General features: G+C 43.4%; 1 protein-coding gene across 1 annotated transcript in view; it reads left to right on the top strand.

Moving 5' to 3' along the window:
- Window positions 1-19,425, top strand: part of GRIP1 (glutamate receptor interacting protein 1) — a 388,420-nt gene that overhangs the window by 227,218 nt on the left and 141,777 nt on the right. Inside the window, exon 3 of the mRNA XM_008055267.2 lies at window positions 19,191-19,326. Within this exon, the coding sequence (XP_008053458.1) occupies window positions 19,223-19,326 (104 nt within the window). The 5' untranslated portion in view covers window positions 19,191-19,222. The remainder of the gene's footprint in view (window positions 1-19,190; window positions 19,327-19,425) is intronic.

The following is a 19,425-nucleotide window of genomic DNA, read 5'->3' as shown; positions in this document are numbered from 1 at the left end:
GCTACCACGCCCGGCTGATTTTTTTATTTATTGTAGAGATGAAGTCTCGCTGCCCAGGCAGCGGGCTCAGGCAATCCACTCACCTCAGCCTCCCAAAGGCGCGGGATTACAGGCTGAGTCAACGAGTCCGGCGACTCTACACTTTAAAAGCTATAACTTCATCTCAATTTTTTGTGCTAGTTTTTTTTTTAAAGACCCGGGGTACAATTCAGAATTAGGTATACAAGCAGTCATCCTACAGGTAAAGTTTGGGCCTCCTTTTGGTCCCCACTTTGCCTGGTTTGAGATCAGGTACCCATATTAATGTTATGATCCCCTTCCCTCCCCTAGTAGTTTCCGGCTACTGCCAATCCCTTTCTTACAATATGATGGTAAATGTTCAGGGTGTGCTTATGAGTGAGAACATGTGACACCAGCATCTTTAAATGTGTGGCTTCCTATGCACAGTTCTCGCTCTGTACAGCAGAGAGTATTCCTATTTCACTATTTATGATATTTTTAAAAATCTGTGCAGTTGGTAGAACTTGAAGAGCTTCACCTATGCCTGGATGTGTCCCGGTGGTTGCTTTTCAAATGTGTTTTCTCTTTTTATGCAGCAGATACAGGGTAGCTTTGAGGTGTGATGAAAACCATTTTGTTTTTGTTTTTGTTAAGTCAAGGTCTCACTCTGTCACCCAGGCTAGAGTTCAGTGACTCATGGCTCACCGCAGCCTCGACCTCCTAGGGCTCTGGCAATCCAATCTTCCCACCTTAGCTTCCTGAGTAGCTGGGCCTACAGGTGTACCACCACGTGCAGCTCATTTATTTTTTTGTAGAAAAGAGGCCTTGCTATGTTGCCCAGGCTGGTCTCGAATTCTTGGGTTCAAGCAATCCTCCCTCCTCAGCCTCCCAAAGTGCTGGCATGACAGGCGTAAGCCAACATGCCCAGTCTGCTGAAAACTAAGCCTACGTTTCCCCTGGTATTTTATCTCATCCAGTTTCTCCTAGAGGACATCCTGCCATGTGCCTGCCCCTGTTCCGCTCCCTCACATCCACACAAGCCTCTTGTTTTGCAGGTGCCCTTTCTCCAGGACAGACGCCACCATCCACCAATCCGATGCACAGATGCCTTGGGGCTCCCTCAGCCTCTACTCTGCCGTCCCTCCTCATCCCAGCCAGTCTCTAGCTCAGGGAAACACCTCCTCGCTGATGCGCCTGGCATCCACGCCAACCACGTGGCCACTGGTGTATTTCAGTCCTTGTAAGATGCCTCTGTGTGGCAGAGTCACCTTCCTGCCCACCCCCGCAGGTCCTTCTGCCCTATTGCATGGGCACCCAGAATCTAGACTCAAATTCTCAGCCTCCCTTGAAGTTAGGTGTGGACATGGAATAATCTCTTGCCCTTGGGGTGGACATAATCGGGCCAGTGAGGCTTTTCAGCTGGATGAAGACAAGAGAAAGTCCTAGGGTAGAAGTTTCCAGACTTTTCCAGTTCACACAGCCCTTAGTGTCTCAGAATTCATTAAGTAGTTTCAGACAACGTGGTTTATATTTTATCCTAACAACTTATTAACCATTTAAAAAATAAATGTAGGCCAGGTGCAGTGACTCAAGCCTGTAATCCCAGCACTTTGGAACCATTAGAAGGTGAGAGGATTGTGCCTGAGCCCGTGGGTTCGCGACCATCCTGGGAAATTTGGCAAGACCTCATCTCTACAATAAATCAAAAAAATTAACCGGGTGTGGGGACATGTTCCAGCTACTTGGAAAGCTGAGGTAGAAGGATCACCTAAGCCCAGCGGGTTGATGCTGGGGTGGCCATGAGCGTGCCACTGCACTCCAGCCTGGGCGACAGAGTGAGACTCTAGCTCAAAAAAAAAGAAAGAAAGAAAAATACATGTAAACTGAAAGAACAAAATATGTTTGTTTCATTCTTAGGTTGCCACAGGTACTTAGTAATGGCATGTGTGTGCTTGCTGAACATTGTACAATTCCTCACATCCTTAGATCAACCTCATTTCCTGTTCTATATTGATTTTCACATGGAGCTTGCATTTTATCACAGCAACTGAAAACATACGACTTTGGACATCAACAAAAACAATGTAGTATGATCTAATGTGGAAATGACCTACCTCAAGCTACCAGGTGGTGTTGTGTCCAACAGATATTAAATATGGCTGTGTTTCCCTTGGAAATTTATAATGTGCAATGGTGTTCCTGTGAATTCACTGTGTATTAATGATGCCCCAGTGCACAGTTTGGGAACAAAAGCATTAAAAGATGATAAAGTCACATAATGGAAGAGTGTAGATCCCGGAGTCTCTGTGTGGAGGGGAGCTAGCTACTGACTGGAAACCCCCATCATAGACTTGGATATGAGCAGATTAAACTCCTGTTGTATTGTAGCCATTATTTGTGTTTGGATTTGTTGACACAACCTAGCCTAACTTAATTAACACTGTATATTGCTGCAGTGACCTTCTAATGGTTCCCCTTGACCCAATTCTAATGTCTTTATCCTCAACGTTTCATGCTATCATTCCCAAAACCATTGCTTCATACTAACAGCAGGCTACCCTTTTCTTTTTTTTTTTTTTTTTTGAGTTGAAGTCTCACTCGGTCGCCCAGACTGGAGTGCAGTGGCCGCTTCCTGCCACTGCAGCCTCGCCTGCTGGGCTCCAGCGATCCTTCCACCTCAGCCTTCCAAGTAACCAGAATTACAGGCATGTGCTACCACGCCCGGCTGATTTTTTTTTTTTAATTTTTATTGTAGAGATGAGGTCTCACTGCCCAGGCGGGTCTCGAACCCACGGGCTCAGGCAATCCACTCACCTCAGCCTCCCAAAGGCGTGGGATTACAGGCTGAGCCACCGAGCCCGGCAGGCTACCCTTTTCTAAAACTCAAATCTGCACACCTTCCTAGGCTCCTTGATGGCCTAATGTATTTTGCTTCCCAGTCTGTTTTCCACCAATCTCTCTTCATACACCAAACCCTAAATCCATGTCTCTCAGTCTTGCCTACACGTTAGAATCTCTTGGGGAGCTTTTTAAAAAGTACCTAGTTCCCCGCCTGCAAAGATTCGGACATCATGAAAGGGACAAATTCCTTGAAAAACACAAACTACAACAACTCACCCAATATGAAATAAGTAAATTGAATAGCTCTGTAAGTATTATAGAAATTAAAATTTGTCATTTTAAAACTTCCAATAGAAATCTCTAGGCCCAGGTGGCTTCACTGGAAAATTCCACCAAATGTTTAAAAATAATTAAGAGCAATTCAACACAATCTCTTCCATCAAAAAGAAGAAAAAGAAATGTGTTTTCCAGCTCCTTTTGAAACTAGTACTAATACCCTGATTCTAAAGCAAAGACAATATTTTTTAAAATGCAGACTAGTATCACTCATGAATATAGATGAAAAGATTCTTAATAAAATATTAGCAAATAGAACTCAGCAATATATATTGAAAATTGCACTCTATGACCAAGTGGAGTTTACTTCAAAGATGCAAGGTTGGTTCAATATTAGAACATCAATCAGTGTTATCCACCATATCACCAAACTAAAGAAGAAAAACTGCAGGAGCATGTCGATCAATGCAAAAAAACCTAACAAAATTCAAACCTACTCATGATTGAAACTCTTACAAAATTAAGAGTAGAGGGTAACTTCCTCCACTTGATAAGGATTATCTTTTTAAAACCTTCAACTAACACAATACTGACTGATGAAACACTGGATGTCATTCCCTCTAAGTTGGGAACAAGATAAGGATGTCCACTCTCTTATTCAACATAGTGTTGGAAGCTCAATGAGTGCCTGAGGCAAGGAAGGGTAATAAAATGTATATAGACAGCCGGGCTCGATGGCTCAGCCTGTAATCCCGAGCCTTTGGGAGGCTGAGGTGAGTGGATTGCCTGAGCCTGCGGGTTCGAGACCTCATCTCTACAATAAATCAAAAAATCAGTCGGGCGTGGTAGCGCATGCCTGTAATTCCGGCTACTAGGAAGGCTGAGGCGGAAGGATTGCCGGAGCCCAGCAGGTCGAGGCTGCGGTGGCCGGAAGCGGCCACTGCACTCCAGTCTGGGCAACCGAGTGAGACTCCAACTCAAAAAATAAAAATAAAAATAATAAAATGTATATAGACTAGAATTGAAGAAATAAAACGGTCCCTATTTGCAGATGACATGATTATCTATGAAGAAAACCAGAAGGAATTTATAAAACACACCAAAACAAAAAACCTCCCATAACTAATAACTGAGTTCCACAAGGCCACCGGATACAAGATGAATATACAGAACTCAAGTGTATATTTATATATTAGCAATGAACACATATACATTAAAATTAATAGTAAAATATCATGTATTATCATTCCAAAAAATGGAATACTTAGGTGTACAACTAGCAAAACATATATGGGATGTATATGCTGAAAACTAAAAATTGCTGCTGAAAAAAATTAAAGTCTCAGTAATTGGAGAGACAAGCCATGTTCATGGACTAGGAGACTCAGCATAGTGAGGAGATTCATTCTTTCCAAGTTGCTGTGCAGATTTATCACAAATCCTGTCAAAATTCCAACAAAATATTTTGTGACTAGAGACAGGATTATCCTAAAATTTCTATGGAAAGGCAAAGGGATGGTTTTTAAAAAGAAGAACCAAGTGGGAGGAATCAACCTCAAAACGTATTCCATAGTTACAGCAGTAAAATCTGTGTGGTACTGATGGAGCAACAGATATATGGGTCAGTGGAACAAAATGAAGAACCCAGACCTAAATATGCCACACTGGTTTTTGGCAAGATGCAAAAGCAGGTCACAGAGGAAAGGTCTCCAGTTTAACAAATGGAGTCATTGGTCATCCACAGGCCAACAAAAAGAAAAGAGACTTGACCAAAGCCTCACATATTGTGTCAAAATTCACTTACATGTAAATCATAACATTGCAGAACTCTAGGAAATATTTAGTCATTGTAGGAAAAACATACAAAAATGTTAGGATCTAGGACTTAGCAAAGAGCTCCTAGACTTGATACAAACATGATCCATAAAGGAAAAAGTGATCAATGGGACTTCATCAGAATTAAAAATGTTTGCCCTAAGGAAGCCAGCAGTCTTATTCGAAAGTGGGGAAAGACATGAAGAGGCGTTTCATTCAGGAAGATACATAGGTGGCAAGTAGGTGCGCACACAGAAGTGGTCAACATTTCTCATTAGGGAAATGGCTCAAATTACTCCAAGTTTAAAACTACAGTTCGATAACACCACACACTCCTCAGAGGGCTAAAGTAAAAACAGTGGCAACACCAAGCGCTGGTGAGAGGCCAGATCCCTCAGACGTCACTGATGGCAGTGTAAAATAGGACGGCCATTCTGGAGAACTGTTTAGCAGTGTATTAAAATCCAAGCATGCAGCTACCATGTGAGCCAGAAATTATACTCTGGGCATTTATCCCAGTGAAATGAATACTTATGCTCCCACCAAAACCCGTAAATGAATGTTTATGGCAGCTTTATTCACAATAGCCAGAAATAAACGACAGCGGAGATGTCCTTCAGCAGGTGAGGGTTAAACAAATTGTGGGGTATCTATACCGTGGAATACTACTCAGCAATAACAAGCTATTGCTTCAAGTGACAACCTGAATCTGTCACCAGAGAACTGTACTGAGAGCAAAAATCCACCTTCCAAAGGTTCCATGCTGTAGGACTCCACTGATTTAACTTCTTGAAATGGCAACATCATAACAATAGGCAATAGGATAGGAGTAACCAGGGTTTTAGGAGGGGAATGGTTGTAACTTTAAAAGTGCTTGGTCCTTGGTGATGGGAATGTTCTCAATCTTGACCCCATTAATGTCAATGTCCCAGTTGTGATGCTGTATTATAGTTTTGGGTGTTTCCATTTGGGGAAGCAATGTAAAGGGTATAAGGAATCTCACTGCCCTCCCTCTATCCCTCCCTCCCTTCCTTCATTCCTTATTTGAGTCGGGATCTCACTCTGTGGCCCAGGCTGGAAAGCAGTGGCACAATCATGACAACACTCACAGTAGCCTCAGTCTCCTGGGCTCAGGTGATCCTTCCATCTTGGCATCCTGAGTAGCTGGGACTACAGGCACGCACCATCACACCCAGCTAATTTGTAAACTTTTTGTAGAGATGAGGTCTCGCTATGTTGCCCAGCCTGTCTCAAACTCCTCCTGGGTTCAAGCCATCCTCCTGCCTCAGCCTCCCAAAGTACTGGGATTATAGGTGTGAGCCACCACACCTGGCCAAGGAATCTCTTTTGTGGGAGGGGGTCAGAGTCACACTCTGTTGCCCAGGCCAGAGTGCAGGGGCACACTCACGTCCACCACAGCGTCAGCCTGCTGGGCTCCAGTATCCTTCCACCTGAGCCTTCCAAGGAGCCGGAACTATAGGTGTGCGCTACCACGCTTGGCTAATTTTTGACTTATTGTAGAGACAAGGTCTCGCCAAGTTGCCCAGGCTGGTCTCGAACCCGTGGGCTCAGGCAATCCACTCGCTTCGGCCTCCCAAAGTGCTGGGATGACAGGCTGAGCCACCAAGCCTGGCCAGAATCTCTATTTCTTACAACTGTATGTGAATCTATAGTTTATCTCAAAACTAAAAGTTTGATTTTCTTTAATGCCCCATCAGAGGGTGTCTAGGGTGGGCCTGGGCACCCCCATGAGATTCAAAAACACAGCCAGAGTCGAGAAACAGCAACCCGCAACTGACGGCCATGCTCACCCTGGAACCCATTCCATTGCCAGCGCTTGGCTTCCTTGCATTGAACTTCTCCCTCTCTCCGAGGGCCTAGTGGAGGCTGTCTTCAGGACTTGGCTCAGAATGACTCCCCTGCGGAACCTTCCAGAACGCGGCTTGCCTAGACTGATTGGGTTTGGGGGGCCAGCCCCCAAAAAGAGATTTAAGTGGTCCCTTGAAAGGTGTGATGGCGTCGGCGTTTCTATAAGGATAGATATTAAAAGAAAGAAAGATGGAGGGATAGATATAAAGAGAGAAAGAAAGTGGACAACTGTTCAGTGAATTGAGCAGAAGCCGTTTATTGAAACTTACAGCAGGTATTTATCCCCAAATTTACACAGGCAGTCTCACAAGTCTTTCACGTGAACACAAAGCCTGGTGCGGGAGGGGTGTCCCCTACCCACCAGGTGTTTCCTCAGGCATGAGGAAGAACAATCACAAACTTTTACATGAACACAAAGCCAATTCATGAGGGGGCATCCCTTACCCACCAGGTGTTTCCTGGAGTAAGAGAAAGGGCAATCCCAATTAAATCACAAGATATTTACATGAGCATAAAGCCAGGTGGATGAGGGGCGTCCCCCATCCGCCAGGTGTTTCCTGGAGTATGATGAATGGGGATCCCAAAACTATCTCACTGTTCCTCATGCTTGGTTAATATTTCTTAAAAGCAATACAACAATTCTAATATCATAATATTCTAATAATCAATAGCTTTTAAAACCTATGCTTACACAACACCTAATATCCAACCTAAATCCCAATTCCTCTCTATTTTACGCTAATTCTGCCTACACTATTGAAACTCTTAATTATAGCCCAAACCAATTCCTAAGGAATGTGGCTCAGTCAAAAGATCACACTGGGCCATTTCTGAGAACAATTTATTACAACCTCTTAACAAAATGGCTGTTCCGAAATCCTATAAATCTATTTTAACTTTTATAAAAGTTTCTAAATCCTAATCCTGATCATCAGCAATGAAGCTAAAAATAAAACCCAAATATAAACAGTAAATTGTATTAAAGCCAAAACTTCAAATGTAGAAAGTGGAAACAATGTAATTTCTAAAGTTAGCTGTATTCTTATTAAACCTCAAAATATCATGTTTGATCATACTTGAACTGACATAATTTACTAACGTAGCATAACCTATTCTACAATACTTTCTATGAATAAAATAAATTCAATTTCTATAATAAGTAGAAAAAACCCTATACTAACTGTAGCTAAAACCCAGTGAAAAGGAAAGCAGCCTAGTCCAAAGTATGCGCTGGGCCCTTAGGAATGTGGCCCAGCCCAAAGTTTGTGCTGGGCCATTTCTAGTAGCTCTAGATATATATTTATCTGTATTATTAAGGTTGAAACAGCACACTGTATGTATACACTAATTCTACAAATATACTATTAAATCTTTAAAGAAGCTTGTACCATATTAAAGGCTCCCAAATGTGACCTGAGTTTGAATTATGTTAAGTTTAAAGCCGAAACCGCAGTCTGTGAGAAATGGGAACAATGGACTCCTAAAGTAAGCCATGCCTGTCATACTCTCAGAACTTCATGCTTAGATCATCAAAGTCCCTGCAAGTGGAACGTGCCAAAACAGCAAAGAAGGGAAGAGGCAATGGGCCTTCAGCTCCTGAACTCGTCGTAGCAGTCTCAGGGTTCGCAGCCTGCCTGGATCCCTACCGCTCAGGCAGGCCTCCACGGCCGGCTCCCAACAATTGGGGGTCTTTGCTCTCTGGTCAGAGCCTGTCTTGCTGGCTCGGTCATCATCACCCGTGTCCGTCTTCCCTCCTTCAGCTACTCTTGTTTTCATTGTCTACATTGCAGTTTCCTGGTCATTTGGCTCCAGAATTTCGGGGACTTGCCCAAAATTTGGGGCAGCCCCTCTTCTGTGTAAGCCTGATGATACTTTTTCAATAGCATTGAGACAGGAACTTCCAGACACAAGGCTTTCACAGAACAAAACGGGACCTTCTGAGACAGGGTCCTGCCCTATCACCCAGGCTGGAGTGCCGTGCTTTGGTCGTGGCTCCCTGCAGCCTCCACCTCCAGGACTCAAGCGATGCTCCCACCTCAGCCTCCCGAGTAGCGGGGACTACAGGCACAGTCCACGGTGCCCCAGCTGCAGGACCTTTATTCCATGCAAAATGTCCATATAAAACAACCAGGTGGTCCAGTGTGAGTTCTGAATGCCCCAGGCCTATGGTTCTCTTTCTTGTTTGCCCCCATGCCCAACCAAGCTGTACGTCCCAGTGTCTGGTATGGCGTTGGTGGGAGACGCGATCATCGCATGACATTCAGCCCTAGCTCCGTTCCCTTGTGCAGGCAGGTTTCCTTGGCCAGTGCTCTGTTCCTTCCTAGCAGTTGTTAAACGGCAAGCTGGGTACCTCGGGACACAACTTGCCGCGGAATCGTGGCGAGGATCCATGCTCCATTTTGCAGAGATTTCAGATGTATCTTGTACACAAAGAATCCTCTTGGCATTTTTATTGATATCGTGAACGTCCTCAGCTAGTGTAGGGAGAATCGACACGTGGTTGAGGTGGGGTTATGCTATCCCCTAAAATAGGAGATTCTGGATAGCAGGAATAGTATCCGTTTTGTTCAGGGCTGCCTCTCCAATGCCTAGGACACAGCTAGGTGCGTGTAAGTGCTCCGTTTTTACTGAATGAATGGATTAATGAATGGAATGCCTTCCCGTTTATTCTGACCTTATGTCCTTCCGGAGCACTTTAAAGTTTTCTTCACAGAGATCTTGCACATGTGTCATTAAGTTTTCTTCCTGAGGCTTTAACCTTTTGGCTACTGTAAGTGGGGGCCTCTCTTCTATAAGAATCTCTAGCTGGCTGTTATTTGTCTGTGTAAGGAATATGGTTTTCTGTGTATTAATTTTGTAACCATCTATGTTTTTAAATGTCCTTATGTGTTTGTAAGAATTGTTCATAATTCTCTTGCTTTGGCCAAGCACCACTGTTACTTTTCTTAAAACTTTCTGGAGTTCAGTGAATTGAATCATAAAAAGATGGAATTAGGCCAGGCTCGGTGGCTCAGTCTGTAATCCCAGCACTTTGGGAGGCCAAGGTGAGAGGATTGCCTGAGCCCGCGAGTTTGAGACCAGTCCGGGCAACTTGGCAAGACCTCGTCTCTACAATAAATCAAAAATTAGCTGGGCGTGGTGGTGCTTGCCTGTAGTTCCGGCTATTTGGAAGGCTGAGGTGGAAGGATCGCAAGAGCCCAGCGGGTCGACACTGGGCTGGCTGTGAGTGTGCCACTGCCCTCCAGGCTGGGCGACGGAGTGAGACTCCAACTCAAAAAAAAAAAAAAAATGTAATTACAAACCCCAGGTAAAAACAGCCAACCACTCGATCCCATTCTATTCATGGGATTCTTGTCAGTTATGCTTAGTAAGTACTGGAATAGACATGAACTTGCCACTTATTTCCTAAGATAATTAAATACGAAGATTAAGGAAGATGCCAAATCCAGATTCCTCCCTTTCCTCGCAAGCTGGACACCACCCATCCCCTGTGCTCCTTGCTAATTTGAAGAGATGACAGTGCTTGCTACAAGATCTTCTCAATTTGGGAAGGGATATTTGCAATTCAAATCACAAAAGAAAGAAAAATTATCGGGACACATCCACTTGCCCAAGATCCCCTGTTTTACGGCCATGTGTATTCAGTAAGCCTTGATAGAGCAGTGAGTTCATGCAAATGAACGCATCTGTCTTCATTTCTCCTTGCCGTTAGATCATTATGCAGACATTAAACACCCAAAGGGACGTAAAGTGATTGATTAGTTACGTGGAGGTTGCAGGTTAGTGGAAGGCGGACTCCAGAAGCAGGTTCCTCCCTCTCCAGACAGCTTCCTTCCTCCCACCGTCTCCAGGAACACCCTTAAAAGATTTAGCCAGTTTTCAGGGACTAGAGATACTTATGGGCATTAACATTCTTCTGATTCAGCAGATTTTCTGCAACAGTGTCCTGTCTTCACTCATGACGATTTGCCTAATTTATATTCCTGCTCTGTCTGCTCTGCTCAGCTAATCCTGGTGGCTGAGGACAGCAGGTTGAGCAGAAGACAGACTGACCTAGCTGTCGCACTTCAAGACTCGGGTCACATGGCTGCCAGGTCCGAATCCCCTGTGGCTGCCGCTTACACCGCAGCATGGCAGCCTGTGACTCCGCCTCTGTGACTGGGCTGTGGCATCCTGAGGATGGTGGCCTCGCCTGTTTCCATTTTTGAGTTGTGCTGTTTGCCTCATAGCAAGCATTCAATAAGTGCTTGAATTGGCAAACATACCGGTTACTCCATCGCCTGATACGTGAATACTTTCCTTCATGTTTTATTTTATTTATATATTATTATTTTTTTGAGTTGGAGTCTCACTCCGTCGCCCAGGCTGAAGTGCAGTGGCACGCTCGTAGCCACCCCAGCGTCGACCCACTGGGCCCCGGTGATCCTTCTGCCTCGGTCTTCCAAGTAGCTGGAACTACAGGCAAGTGCCACCATGCCTGACTAATTTTTTGATTTATTGTAGAGATGAGGTCTCACCAAGTTGCCCGGGCTGTCCTTGAACCCGTGAGCTCAGGAAACCTTCTCAACCCTCTCAGCCTCCCACAGTGCTGGGATCACAGGCTTGAGCCACCACACCCAGTCTTATTTTTTATATTCGTGGGTACATATACATGTCTGCTACATGGACCTATTGTGGAGTGGTGGGGTTTGGGTCTCAGGTCACCCATTCCCCAGAGAATGAACGTTGTACCTGTAGGTCGTTTCTGAACCCTCACCTCCCTCCCCCTTACTGATGCCACCAGTGTCCATTGTTTCCATCGTGGATACTGTCTAGCTCCCATATGAGTGAGAACATGTGGTGTTTGGATTTCTGTTTCTGAGTCAGTTCACTTAGGATGATGATCTCTGGCTCCATTTCTTTTGCTACAAAGGACATGGTTTCATTCTTTTTTATGGCTGTGTAGTATTCCATGGTGTATATACACCATGTTGTCATGATCCACTGGTCGGTTGATGGGCATTTTGGTTGATTCCACATCTTTGCCATTGTGAATTGTGCTGCAATGAACATGTGGGTGAAGGTGTCTTTCTTAAGGTGTCTTTCTCTGTTCCAGCAAACACCTAGTAAAGGGATTGCTGGATCAAATGGTAGATCTACTTTTAGTTCTTTGGGTAACCTCCATGCCGCTTTCCATAGAGATTGTACTAATTTACACTCCCACCAACAATGTGTAAGTGTTCCTTCTTCTCTGCATTTGCTCCGAGATTTATTTTTATTTTTTAGTAATGTCCATTCTGACTAGCTTAAGGTGGTATCTCACTGTGTTTTTAATTTTCATTTCCTTGATTATGAGTGATGAGCATTTTTTCAAATATTTGCGGGCCATTTGTATATCTTTTGAGAGATGTCCGTTCATACTGCTTGCCCACTTTCTAATGGAGATTTTTGCTTTTTTCTTGCTGATTTCTTTCAATTCTTTGTAGATTCTGGATATTAGTCCTTTGTCAGATGTATAGCCTATGAATATCTTCTCCCATTCTGTAGGTTGCCTATTTGCTCTGCAAATTATTTCCTTTGCTATGAGAAGCTTTTTTTGTTTGATTAAGTCTAACTTATTTAATTTTGTTTTAGTTGCGTTTGCTTTTGGGGTTTTAGCCATAAGTTATTTGACTAGGTCAATGTCCATAAGAGTTTTTCCTAGGTTTCCTTCTAGGATTTTTATTTTTCAGATCTGACATTTAAGTCTTTAATCCATCTTGAGTTAATTTTTCTAATATGGGGAGAGATAGGGATCAAGTTTCATTTTTCTGCATGTAGCTACCCAATTTTATCAGCACCATTTGTTGAATAGGGTGTCCTTTCTCCAGTGTATGTCTTTGTCAAAGGTCAGTTGGCTGTAAGTATTTGGGTTTATTTCTGGGTGATCTGTTCTGTTCCATGGGTCCATGTGTCTGCTCTTGTACGAATACAGTGTTGTTTTGTTTACTACAGCCTTGTAGCATAATTTGAAGTCCAGTAACGTGATGCCTCTAACTTTGTTCATTCTGCTTAAGATTGCTTTGGCTATTCTGGCTCTTTTTTGGTTCCATAAGAATTTTAGGATTGTCTTTTCTAATTTTGTGAAAAATGATGTTGGTAGTTTGATAGGGATTGTACTGAATGTGTAGATTGCTTTGGGTAATAGGGTCATTTTAATAATGTTGATTCTTCCAATCCATGAGCATGAGATGTTTCTCCCTTAGTTTGTGTTCTCTGCAATTTTTTTATCAGAATGTCGTAGTTCTCCTTGTAGAGATCTTTCATCTCCCTGGTTAAATGTATTCATAGGTACTTTAGCTTCTTGGCTGCTATGGCAAATGGAATTGAGTTCTTGATTTGGTTCTCAATTTGGTCACTGTTGGTGTCTAGCAATGCTTCTGGTTTGTGTGTGTTGACTTTGTATCCTGAAACTTTTCTAAATTCATTTATCAAGCCCAGGAGTCGTTAGGGTTCTCTAGGTATAAGATCATATCGTCAGCATACAGAGATAGTCTGACTTCTTTTTTAACTTGGATACGCTTCATTTATTTTTCTTGCCTGATTGCTCTGGCTAGGACTTCCAGTACTGTATTGAATAGTGGTGGTGAAAGTGGGCGTCCTTGCCTTGCACCAGTTTTGAGGGGGATTGTATTCAACTTTTCTCCATTCACGATAACATTGGTTGTGGGCTTGTCATATATAGCTTTTATTATTTTGAGCAACATTCCCTCTATGCCTCTTTTGCTGAGGGTTTTTATTATGAAGTGATGCTGGATCTTATCAAATGTTTTTTCTGTGACTATTGAAATAATTATGAGTTTTGTTTTTAATTTTATGTAGTGGATTACATTTATTGACTTGCGTATGTTGAACCATCCTTGCATCCCTGGAATAAAGCCCACTTGGCCATGGTGTTTTTTTGTTTTTTTTTAATGCGCCATTGAATTCGGTTTGCTAATTTTTTTGAGAATTTTTGCATCTGTGTTCATAAGGGGTATTGGTCTGTAGTTTTCTTTTTTGTTGTTGTGCCTTTTTCTGGCTTTGGTTTCAGTGATTCTGGCCTCATAGAAGGAGATAGGAAGGATTCTCTCCTCTTCAATCTTGTGGAATAGCTTCAGTAAAATTGGTAACAGTTCTTGTTTGATGGACTTGTAGATTTCAGCTGTGAGTCCAACAGGTTCTGGACTTTTTTTTTTGTTTGGAGACTTCTAATTATTGTTTCAGTCTTGCTACTCATTATTGATCTGTTCAGGATTTCTATTTCTTTCTGATTCAAGGTTGAGAGGTTGTATATTTCCAAGAATTTATCCATTTCCTCTAGATTGTCTATTTTGTTTGTATAGAGGTGTACATAATGGTCTCAGATGATCTTTTAAGTTTCCATTGTATCAGTTATAATGCCTCCTTTTTCATTTCTGATTGAGCTAATTTGAGTCTTTTCTCTTTCTTAATTAATCTAACTAGTGGTCTATCAATTTTGTTTGTTTTCAAAGAACCAACTTTTTGTTTCATTGGTCCTTTGTATTTTTTAATCTCTCAATTTCTTTTAGTTTTGCTCTGATCTTCATTACTTATTTTCTTCTGCTAGCTTGGGGTTTCATTTGTTCTTGTTTTTCTAGTTCCTTGGTTTTGTGAATTCTTTTTGGAGTTAATTTCTAGTTTTATTACACTGTGATCTGGGAAGGTGCTTGATATGATGTCCCTTTTAAAAAATTTATTGAGACTTGAGTTGTGGCTTATCAATGATCTATCTTGGAGAATGTTTTATGTGCTGATGAGAAAAATGTATATTCTGTAGATTGTGGATGGAATCTTCTGTGCATGTCTGTTAGTTCCATTGCTACTAGAGTCCTGTTTAACTCCAAGTTTTCTTTGTTGACTTTCTGCTTGATGATCTGTCTGTTGCTGTCAGTGGAGTGTAGAAATCTCCCACTATTATTATATTGCTGCCTATCTCTTTTTTCTAGGCCTAGTAGAATTTGTTTTATAAAGCTGTAGGCTCTGATGTTATGCACATATATATTTAAAATTGTTTTGTTTTCTCATTGAATTGACCCCTTTATCATTTTATAATAATCATCTTTGTCTTTTTTTACTGTTACTAATTTAAAGTCTGTTTTATCTGATATGAGCATGACTCTTGCTCATTTTTTATTTCCATTTGCATGGAATATTTTTTCCCATCCCTTTTCCTTGAGTCAACAGGAGTCTTTGTGAGTGACATGGGTCTCTTGAAGGCAGCAGATATTTGGGCTGTGTTTTTTAAATCCATTCTGCCAGTCTATATCTTATTAGTGGGGCATTGAGACCACTTATGTTCAGAGTTAATAATGATATGGAGGGTACCATTCTATTCATCATACAGGTTATTATTTGTTTAATTATTTTTTCTACTGTGTTGCTGTTTCATAAGGCCTGGAAACTTTACAATTTTCAATGTTTTTCTCTTGGTATATTTCAGCCTTTTGTTTCAGTATTTAGAGCTCCTTTGAGTATTTCTTATAGAGCTGGTGTAGTGGTGACAAATTCCCTGTGTTTTTGTCTGCAAAGGACTTCATTTCAGGGTTATTTATGAAACTTAGCTTTGTGGATTACAAAATCCTTGGCTGACTGTTCTTCTGTTGGAGGAGTTTGAAGATAGGGTCCCAATCCCTTCTGGCTTCTAGGGTTTCTTCTGAGAAGTCTGCTCTCAGTCTGATAGTCTTACCTTGGTTAATTATTTGATGCTCTTGTCTTGCTTCTCTTAAAATTCTTTCCTTCCACATTATCTTTGCATAGCTAGATGGTTATGTGCCCTGGGGATATCCTTTTTGCAATGAATCTTCTGGAGGATCTTTGGGCTTCTTGTATCTGAATGCCTAGCTATCTGAGATTCTTTCTTCTGCTTGTTCTAGTCTACTGTTAAAGCTTCCACTGCATTTTGTACTAAATGCTTCTTTCCTTTCCAGAATTTCAGCTTGGTTTTTTTTTAATGTCTGTCTCTTTGGAGAATTTTTCACTCATGTCCTGAATGGTTTATTTTATTATTTTTTCTTAATTTTTTTATGTTGGTTTTCAGTTTTCTCCTAAAGTTTCTTGATCAATATTATCCTCAACCTTTTTAATTTTTGTCTGGAACTTCAGCAGTTTCATTTTGATTAGGATTTGTTGCTGAAGAGTTGGTGTGATCTTTGGGGGGTGTTGGAGAACTCCGTTTTTTCATATTGTCAGAATTATTTTTCTGGTTCCTTCTCATGTGAGTAGACTAGTTATTCCTATTTGAAGTTGGCAGGGGCCTGATGTAGGCACTGTGGGGTTCCTTTGGTTATGTGTAATCTTGGTGTGGTGAGTTTTCCAGTTGCCAGCTGTGGCAGCGCTGTGCTGTGTACCTTCACTGGCTTACATCATCCTGAGTGGCCAGCATGGCTTGGAAGGTGTTTGCTGGCACTTGGGATCTGGCCTTCCCCAAAGCTGAGGTATTGTGTCTGCTATAGTTGGCTATACTGTTGACCTCTGGCCAGGAGATGATGATGATGGAGAAAGCCAGCTATGAAGGTGGCTATAGGATTTCTCCTTGGCGACTGCTGCTCCAAGGAAGTACCCAGCCAGCTTAGACCAAGGGCAGGCCCAAGTTATCTGTCTCTTTTGTATCTTCTGAGGTATTGCAGGGAAGAGGAGCCAAGTCACCCCCAAGTGTGCACTCTTAGCTGCCCCCGCGGGGACTATGGGGAATCCTCAGCCACTGGGGTGACACTGCTGTGCAGGGCAGACCCAGAAGACTTCACCAGGGGAGGGAGAGGTTGCTATGGCAATGCCTTTCACTTGGCTCCACCTTGGCCTTGGGCATTCTGCTGTCTGAATGTCAAGGCCAGCCCCCGCTGTGTCCTCAGGTCACCTGCCCAGCCAGGGACTGTGTGCCTGCACCGAGTTTGCCCTGGGCCCATTCCCTCCCAAACTGGCTGCATCCCTGCAAGGGTTGAGATCCTGGGAAATGGTGACTGGCGTGGCTCAAAACTTTTTCCTGCACCTCTGTAGGCTGGAGCAAGTCTGTGGATCAGGCAGTTTCCCGTGGGGGGCTGGGGTCCTACAGGGCCCAGGGAGCCTAACAGGTTTGCGGCAGGAGCACAGATTTCCCGTCACTCACCATCCCCACTGTTTCCAGAGGCTATGGTGGACTGTGGTGGTGCAGGCAAGAGTTTGGCCGGTTCCAACCCAAGTCGGGGGGCTTGTTTTCTTCTTCTCTGCTCTAAGTGGTTATTGTCCCTCCTTTGGAGACTGTGGGGCATGCTGCTCTCTTTCACATTATTAGCACTAGCTCTTGGGAGAAGATTTGAAACGTTTTTAAATAAGAGGGTAGTTAATTATTACTGGTTGAAAAAGTAGCCAGATTAATGGATTTATATTTTAGTTAAGAACAAATTAAACCAAAGGAGTTGAGCTTTTCGAGATTTTTAGGACTCAGCCAGAAGCCTGGGAAAGACCTGGGTTCCTTCTGGAGAAAACAGCATTGTCGACCTCCCACAAGGCTACATCTGCACCCTGGTAGCCTGTCCTACGCAGGAAGCATGTCTTTGAAGTTTTAGGTAGGAATACAGTCTTTGTGCCTTGAAACTTACTTCTTATATGCTTGGCATTACTAATCTCTGGTTGCTTCTTTGTGAATTTCTGATTGACCTTTAAGATTGGCACTTAAAAAATGATGCTTCCGACTCGACAAGTAAATATCTGTAATGAAATGTTTAAATATAGAGGATCACTCTGCATATTTAAAGAAGATGCAAAGAATCTTTTGGTTGGGCACATTCTGTCTCTGTAATATGGATGGTCACCATCTGCTGTGTCATTTTGGTGACTTCAACTGTTAACTTTATTGTTGAACAATTTACACCTAGCCTTCTGCAGGTAAAGATTTAGAGGGGTAGTTTATCAAGCATCTTCAGCATGATTTCACTGGAAACTGCATGATTTCATGGGATTCCTGGGTGGTTGTTTGGTTTGATTTTGAGGGGCACCAGTGAAATGAACACAGTGATAGACTTGTGTCACAAACACTTTGGGCGAATGAGGTCAAAGTTCCTGCACTTTTATTCAAGAATTTTCATTCCTGAATTTCAGTTCTTATTTGGCCTTTCACACAAAATGTGAAGACGACGCTTCCTTGGCTTCCACTTGGAAAGGCAGTGATGACTTACATGTACGTTTTTGTGAGCCTGCCAGGGCCAGCAGGCTTCCGGTGACAGTATGCTGGGGTGCCGAAGGCCCAGGACCTGGCAGTCCCCAAAGCCCTGCCTTGGGCGGTGTTTCCCAGGTCGCCGAGGACATGCCAGGTCCACCACCCTCGCCTCCTTTCCTGGGGCCTCTTTCTCTCCAGAGCAGATGAGAGATGATTTTCTGCCCTAACTTGATTTGGTTGTTTTCACTGGCTGGGAATGGGACAACATACTCTCAGCAACAGTTTTAAAGCTCTCACAATAAGGATTCATGGAGATTTTTGAAATTATAATTAACTGTGTATTAACTGGGACAGGGCCGAAGTGTGCAAAACAGTCTTTTTAAATTTGACTTTGAAAAAGCAAGTTAGTGTTTGCATGTGAATATGCATCTTTGCTGTCCTAGAAGTTCATAATCCCTGAAATTCATAACCTGATTTGGGACAATTTGGCATATCGGACCATTTCCCCTCCCCTACCAAGAACATGAGGGGCTAACTTCAAGGGAAATTTTAACACAGCGTGGATTACAATTAGTCTCTGGAAGGCACTACCGACTCTCATACTTATTTCAGGAAGGAAGGGTTTTCTCATAGTCTCTCACCTTCTATTTAGGCGAAAATCAAAAGATTTGTGTTCCCTCTTGTGTGCGGACATTATCCCCACAAGATCTGTGCGATTTTCCTATGATGTGAGTAGGGGGGATTTCCGGCAGTTAACCGGGCGCCCGAGCACCAGCCCCCTGTGCTTTCAGCTGGCGTCCCTGCCTGCCAGCATGCCTGTGAACTGAACTTGGGAGTCTGCAGTGCACTGTGACATTGTCATCGGTACCATCATCTAAAATCCTGCTCGGACTTCACTTTGCAAGTCTCAGTTGTTTCCTTCGGGGTTACAAAGAGAGAAGCCAGAGAGGGTAGCTTGAGCACGGCGGGGAACACTGGGCGCGTGTTTTCTGTCGTTCACAAGACAGTCCCACTCTGCTGCCTGCCTCAAGTGACGGCCCCGGGGCCCTTGTGGGGGCCTCTCGTGGGCTGTCTGCCTCGGCCTCGCCTGTGTGCCTCCTCGTGGGATATCCTGGCCATGGCAGGCAAGGGCCCGCCTCTGTTCTTGTACAGAAAAGGGGGGCTTATGGGAGGGGCCACGCCACACACAGCTGTGCGGAGACCGCCGCGTCCCTAAGGCCATGCTTTTCTCTTACAGAGGAGTTCAAGGGCTCCACGGTGGTAGAGCTGATGAAGAAAGAGGGCACGACCCTCGGACTCACGGTGTCGGGCGGCGTGGACAAGGATGGCAGGCCCCGGGTGTCCAACCTGCGGCAGGGAGGAATCGCAGCCAGGTAACTGCCTCGGGATCAGAGACAGGATGGGGGGATCGTGAACTCGAAAATTAAGGCACCTTCCAAAAGGTCACTGAAAGTGACCACCACCATTGACTA

This window comes from Carlito syrichta, unplaced genomic scaffold (assembly GCF_000164805.1).
Source record: "Carlito syrichta isolate Samal-C Ts95f unplaced genomic scaffold, Tarsius_syrichta-2.0.1 Scaffold301804, whole genome shotgun sequence".
In the NCBI taxonomy this organism is placed as follows: Eukaryota; Metazoa; Chordata; class Mammalia; order Primates; family Tarsiidae; genus Carlito; species Carlito syrichta.
This window is presented reverse-complemented; position numbering and strand designations above follow the sequence as displayed.